Below are 7765 nucleotides of genomic sequence, written 5' to 3'. Positions count from 1 at the left end.
CAAATAATAGAAGGAAAAGTAAAACTCAAGTTTGTCTCAACTTATTCAAAATCCATGCTTGGTACGTAAATTTAATTTCTCTTATGCCTTTGGTAAGTATTTAATGTAGAGTTATTCTCTTACATAAGAATAACCAAAGCAAAAACAAAGGATACCTTTGTCAAAAGAATAAGATAAAGTGAAGATGGCTTGGACTTCACAACTGCAAAAAGGAATCATTAGGCAAGTTCTACAAACTATAAAACAAAATAATAATTCATACACAACTTCTAACTGCATAATTTCATCAAAGGTGAGCACTACATATACATCAAAAGTTGAACACCACTCTCAACTTGCCTGGAAGTACTGGAGAAAAGATGGAAGGCATAAATGACAACGGTTGAAGCCTTGATGTTTGAGAAGTAGATCACAGTGATGGAGTTGGTAGGAACGCTTTGGGATGCTGCTACTTGTTTGTTCCGCTGTGGTAAAGTCCATGCCGCATATGTTTGCAAGATGGAGGAGAATCTAACATCACTGCAAACAAAGTGTGATGCTCTTCAAAACTTGAGCAGAGACGTTCAAATAAGAATAGATGAAGCTGAGGCCACATCAGAGAGGCTAAGGACAAATGAAGTTAATGGTTGGCTGCAAACAATTCATCATCTTCAAGAGGTATATATATCCATTTTTCCATTCAATTCTTTCCTCATTTCATTTCATATTAAACTTTAAATACTCCTTTTTCTTATTTTCAAAAATTCACTTCTATGGTTACTTTTTCTTCTCACCTAATTGCAACTATTTGTAAATAATAGAAAAAGTAATGAAACAAAAATAAAGCAGAGAGAGTATGAGAAAAAAAAAATCTTCTTTGCTTAATAATAAAGATATATTTTGAATAATAATAGGCATTTTCAACGTATTTTCATAAAATATAATTCATAAAAAATAAATAATAAAGTTACAACTGTGTACAATTAGAATTTGAATAGTTAAGCAATAGAAATGCTGACAAAAAATTATTCAATTGATAAAAATTATATGTATTAACAGTTAAAAAAAAATTAAAATATCAGTCAAGATTCATCCACTTAGTTCAAATCAAATAAATAGATTGAGGGGTAAAAACATTTGTTATCATAAGCATATTGTATTCAATGACAAGGTGAAACTTTTAGAGTGATGAAATTTAGAAATTTGTTAAGTAAAAGAATGCTACATTAACAACAAATAATTGAAATTACTTCTTTTAGTTTTTTATAAGACAAAATTTAGAAGATTTTACTGATTCTTATTGGGAGTCAATTTAATAATTTTATGAAATATTTATTATTATTATTTTAAATAAATTTAATCAAAATATCAATTAGAATCAGTTAAAATAAATGTTAATAGTAGAGATATGTTCAACAATATTTGAAGAAAATAAAATTTATAATATTTTTATAAAATAAAAAATAATTAAATTATTTTTATTAATTTACATAATTTAATTAATAGTGTCTTATAAAAAACAATGATAAAAAATAAAATTTGGTTAACATTTATTATATAAATTTATTGTTGGCTATAGAAAAGCTAAGGCATTATAACAAATATATAAAAAGTTGAATTTATAACTCTTTATTAGACATTCATCTTACAATAAATTTCAAACCATTATTAAATATAATTAATTCAAAAAAATTCAACTACTTTATATTATAAATTTCATTTATTTATTTATTTTAAAATAGTATCTTTTTCTTATACAATCACTTGTTTTTTTTACGTTTTATGAACTTCTACATTAAATCAAATCAATATTTTTTTGTAATAAAATAACTAATTAAATGAGATTTTTAATAAAACATAGGCTACTTTGATAAACATTACTTAATGTGTTGAACATATAGTCAACTACAAATTTGAAAAAAAGTGCAATTAATTCATAAACCAAAAATTAAAATAAAATCTTTGAGTAGTCATGTATCCTAATCTGCATCTCTTTCTATCAACCAATGCTTGGTTCTCTTCATTCTTTTATTACTTCTTCATGTTTCTTCCATTCCTCTGAGTTCTCCATCTACTTTTCTTTACTTTAAATTTGAGTTTCTTTCAACTTCTTTATAGGTCTCTTTCAAGTTCTCAATGTTCCTTTTTTTTTCTTTTTCCTCCTTCTTTTGTTGCATCTTCTTTCTCTATCTCTTCTCTTCTTAGCTTTTCTTAACGTTTACACCTTCCCACTAAAGGTGTATGTGAGAATGGATATGAGACACTAATTAATATTCAATATATGATTTCTTTTTATATGCTATAGCTTTTAAAAGAATAGAGATATATAAGGAAAAAATAGTATTTTTCTGCTCTAAGTTTTACGTTAATTTAGTTTTCATTCTTCATTTTTTTTAATTTAAACCAGCCCTCAAATTTTTATTTATGTAGTAAGTTATTTCTTTTTGTTATAACAATGTTAATATTTTTTAGAATTTTGTTAAGGACTGAGTTTTTTTATGGAATAATAAATCAGGTCACGGTGATCCATCAATTTTTTTTATATTAGACGACAAAACACACACAAAAATTAGGATAAAGGTGTAATTTTAATAATGAGAGAAAAATCCATCAATCATTGAAAAAATATAGATTTTTGTTTGAAGCAAAATGGTTCATAAAATAATTTGATTCAATCCATGATTTTAACTAATAAATTCAACAAAGTTTTAACTAATCATAACTCAACATCTGAAAGAATCTTTCAAATAATTTTAATAATCATTGAAAGAAAGAAAAATTGGTAGTCCAAAATTAGGATTTTATGAAAAAAGTTTTTTATGCCCGTACTTCAATTATAATATAATGTTTAGAGAAATTCTCAATTAAATAAAAAGTTACTATTCAACGAAATTTAATATCCTTTAAACAAAAAAATAACTTGGTAAAAAATAAATATAAGAATATTAAAGTAAGGAATGATATCAAAACTAACCTTATTTTTAAAGAATAAAAATACCAATTTTTTGTAAACAAAAGTAATTCCTTGTATTAGAACAATTAACACATCATTTGATTTGTTGATATAATGTAAGGATTTTTTATACACTCACTAAGTATAGAAGTGTTTGTATGATTTGCCAATTTCAATCCTCGAAAATGTGTAAAGGTTGTTTTTAAAATGTTACGATGTTGTTAGAAAAATGAGTAAATGCTTTAAATTATAAAATGTTAATCAACACATTATACGTTCAGTTTTCAACGATGGATAGATACAGAGATTTAAATCACTCAATAATTGTGTTAGAGATTAAAAGGCAAATAAAATAAATAAATAATTTTTTTTTAAAATATATTAATCATGATTCACGCTTATCCTCATGTTCTTACAGAAAATGATGGAAATTAATACAGTTCATCAAGAAATTTCCAATAATAAATGTCTGAGTGGTTGTTGCCCAAAGAATTGTGTGTCAAGCTACAAGTCTGGAAAAAGAATCGTTCAAATGCTAAAAAATGTGAATGAACTGTTGACCAGAGGAGAACATTTTGGTAGTGTTGATATTGCTAATAAGCTACCACCTAAGCAAGTTGATGAAATGCCCCCTATTGAGACTGTAGGCTTGGATTTGATGCTCAACCAAGTTTGGAATAGTATTGAAGATGAAAATATAGGCATCATTGGTTTGTATGGAATGGGTGGGGCCGGAAAAACCACTCTTATGAGAAGAATTCATAATGAATTTGGAAAAAGGAAGCTCCACTTTGATGTAGTGTTATGGGTCGTAGTTTCTAGAGATTGTGATATCAATAGGATTATGAATGATATTCGAAACAGGTTACAGATTGATGATAGCTCTTGGAACAGAAGTAGTCAAGATCAAAAAGTGGCAAGGATTTATCAAGTCCTGAAGCAAAAGAAATTTGTATTCATGGTAGACGATCTATGGAAAAGTTTGGAACTAGAAATGGTGGGAGTGCCACTTCCGAAGGAAACTAATAACCAATCAAAAGTATTGTTCACCACACGGTTTGAGGATGTGTGTGCTAAAATGCAAGCTGAGAAGAAACTCAAGGTGGAATGTCTATCAGAGGAAGAAGCATTTCATTTGTTTTGTAAAAAAGTAGGTGAAGACACATGGAAGTGTCATGGAGAAATTGAAAAGCTAGCATGGGAGATGGCTAAAGAATGTGGAGGATTGCCATTAGCACTTGTTACAGTGGGAAGTGCCATGGCTGGAGTGAAAAGTGTTGAAGCATGGAGGCAGGCCAGAAGTGATCTAAGGAGTTCTTGTTGGGTAGGTCCCGTTTGGAAAGAGAAAGTGTTTGGTGTTCTCAAGTTAGTTACGACAAACTCCCAGACGAAACACACCGAAAGTGCTTCTTATACTGTGCATTATATCCAGAAGATTTTAAAATTAAAGTTGATGGTCTTATTTATCGATGGATAGGAGAGGGATTTCTTGATAAAGATAAGACAAAGAGTATATGTGACATGCATGTGGAAGGAAAATCTATTGTTGAAAAACTAAAGCTTTCATGTCTGTTGGAGGGCGTTGTTGAGTATGATTTTAGTGATTTACCTTCCATTAAGATGCATGATGTGATCAGAGATATGGCATTATGGTTATTCCGTGATCAAGATGTAAATAAAGACAGAGTCATTGTTGAGGGAGAAGCATTAGCAATAGAATCAGAAACGAATGTTGAAAGATTAAATGCTGTAGAGGGGATTTCAATTATAAATGCTGGAGAAAGTTGGGGAGTGCCATTATGTCCAAATCTCATCACTTTATGTATAAGGAAAAACATTAATCAGTATTCAAATCTCCAATTTATGTCGAAACTGAAAGTGTTGGATCTGTCAAGAATCGGATTTGAGCATCTTCCCTCGGAAATTGGCAAGTTAATGAACTTGGAATTCCTTGATCTGTCAGAAACACGCATACAGAAAAGGTTTCCAACTGATCTGAAGAATTTGGAAAATTTAAGGGTCTTGCTCATGGAAAAGGTTGAATTTGATCTTCAAATAATTCCTTTGGAAGTGATAGAAAGTTTGGTGCGATTGAGAGTGTTTAGATTTGTATATAGATGGAAACTTGAAAATTTCGAGGGAGAGAGAACATTCTTAGAGAAGTTGGAATCCTTACCGAAGTTGGAGGAACTGTGTATTCACTTATCAACCTTAGCTGGCATGCAAAAACTACTTCACTCCACCAAATTGCGCGATTGCTCAACATTATGTTATCTTAATGGAATCGAGGACCAACTTGAAATGGCGTCGATATTTGAATCTTTGTCGGCAATGAAGAATCTAAAATATCTGAGTTTCTTCCAAGTTAATATAGTGGAAGATTCGTCCATTTCTGGTCCATGCCCTCTTCACAACCTTCGACGGGTGATAATTAGTCGATGCAATTCAATAACTTATTGACATGGCTGACAATAACTCATTGTGATTCCATTGAAGAAGTGGTGAAGGAAGATGGTGGGGCAGATAGAGAGGATGCTGATAGTCATATATTTTCAAATCTTACCCATCTTCGCCTTTATGGCCTGCCGAAGCTAGAGAACATTTACAAGAGAGCATTGGCTTTTCCTTTCCTAAAATTCATCAAAGTAGATTATTGCCCAAAGCTGAGGAAGCTTCCTTTGAATTCCAACTCTGCGAAGAACATATTGATTGCAATCCAAGGACAAGATGACTGGTGGAACAATTTAGAGTGGGAAGACGGAGTTCTTAAAGATCAATTCCAATCAAAACGTCGATTCTGAGAGTGCCACGGTACTATGCCGATTTATTTGTTACTAACGCTTCTAATGATTTTCAGTTACGTGAAGAGCTGTTTGGTGGGAGATTTTCTCTAATTATTTAGTTTTTGTTTCCACAGAGGCTCAACGTTTTCGTGTGATGGCTTGGATTTGATATGTTACCATGACTTCATCTGCTTTTGCATATATGGATTTATACTAATTTCTCTTTGAACTTATCCATGAGAACATAAGAACAAGTCATTTTGTTTAATACCTTGACGAACCACTTTTTTTTAAGAGAGGATTGTTTTACGGTGCGAAGTCCATTGCTTTTTTCATTCTCTTAAATATATTGTGTAGGAGATTGTTCATTGTCTTCTAAATATATATATATTTTTATAAGATGCTTGGTAACCAAATTGAAATCAATTTATGCAGAAAAATTGCAAATCTGTTTTTCTTTTTCCTCACGAAGATTGTAAAAATATAGATTGTCTGGGAGAGAAGTGAGATTTATATTTTATTTTGTTATGTTCAATGTTTATAATATTGCTGCGTTGTATTTAGTACGTAGCATGTGTGTTTGATCTTCTTCCATGCCTTCATCATGCTCTTTATATTTAATATTCTTTATTTGTAACTTATAAGTGATGTCATTAGTCTTTTTTAATCAATGAATATTTGACCAAAAACCACTTAATAAAATGACTACTAAAATACATGACTTTTATATTCTTCTATTTTCATTATGGGAACATAAAATTTAATTAATAGAAGATCATTACTTATGTAAACATAAAACAAATTATTATTAAAAAAAATGAGTACCGAAATGCATGACATTTATATACTGCAAGTCTCAGTGACTAAATGAACAGAATTGAGAAACAAGAGCCTGAACAAATCAGTTAAAACAGTAAAAATGACAAACAATTTGCTAACTGAAACAATCAGCAATTTCCAAATGGATAACATCCAAATTAAAAAGAAAATAAAATAAAGTTTTTCCCTCCTTATTGAAAACCTGAAGACTAATTACAACAAAGTCTAAAAGAAACACAAGCTTCTATTTGTACAAATACAACAAAAAATAAGCTTTAATCTTAAAAGAAAATAAACTTCTACTTCTTATTTAACCTATGTCATACTGATTATCATCAATTAATACAAATAAAGATAACATCAGTAAGAATAAACTTCGAGAAAAATAATATTGTAAAATTAAATTAAAATTAAATATAAATTGTGCATAATTTCTTTATATTTCAATTTTCATAATCTTTAAATAAAGATTATGCTTATTCGATGTATCTAAGTGATAACATTTTATTATTATAAGAATAAGAACAATAAATACAAACAGTTAAATTTTAGTAAAAGATCAAATTTAAACAAAAATTACATGACTTTTAAATAGTTATAATTACAAACTTTTAATTTTAACATTTGTATTTAAATATATGGTTAAAATTTTAATAATTATACTCACTGAATATATTTATTAAATCTTAAAAATAATTTAATTAAAATTGTCCTAAGAAGAAAAATTCTGTTATATAGTGGATAAAACAAATAAGTTTTTGATAAAAGTAAAATATATTTTTAGTCATGATTATTAGATTAATTTTTTTTAATCTTTCAAAAAAAATAGTTTTGATTCATACAAATTCTAAAATTTTTAAAAATAGTTTATCTCTCACTTCATATTGACAATGTATCATACGTGTAAACTTATTATTCACATGATATCCGATTATTGATGTAACATATCTAAATATATATTATGTCATTAATAAGTAATGATACAAATATTTTTAAAAAATTGTAATTTATAAATTACAATAATTAACAACATATTTAAACTTTTAATAGATTATTAAGTTAGACTTTTTTTATGAATTTTTTTTCTCATGAACTTGATTTGTGATACTATAATTTATAAATTACAAGGATTAACAACATATTATGTGATTTTCCCACTTAAAAAGAAAGAAATTTGCCTTTTGCTGCACCCACTTATTTTCTATTTAGACTTCCATATTAAATTTTATTT

At 28.3% G+C, this 7765-nt stretch overlaps 1 protein-coding gene across 1 annotated transcript; it reads left to right on the top strand.

The window, feature by feature from the left end:
- The first annotated feature begins 482 nt into the window (after positions 1-482).
- On the top strand, positions 483-5733 carry LOC113859899 (disease resistance protein SUMM2-like). The gene is given in 4 exon segments (XM_027492562.1): positions 483-657; positions 3351-4296; positions 4299-5384; positions 5387-5733. Coding segments are annotated over 4 exon segments (2538 nt in total). The 5' UTR covers positions 483-498.
- The last annotated feature ends 2032 nt before the right edge of the window (positions 5734-7765 follow it).

The sequence above is a fragment of the Abrus precatorius genome, unplaced genomic scaffold, assembly GCF_003935025.1.
Source record: "Abrus precatorius isolate BTA unplaced genomic scaffold, Abrus_2018 Scaffold2, whole genome shotgun sequence".
Lineage (NCBI taxonomy): Eukaryota > Viridiplantae > Streptophyta > Magnoliopsida > Fabales > Fabaceae > Abrus > Abrus precatorius.
Note: the sequence above shows the minus strand (reverse complement) of the source record. Positions and strands in the feature narration are given on the sequence as shown.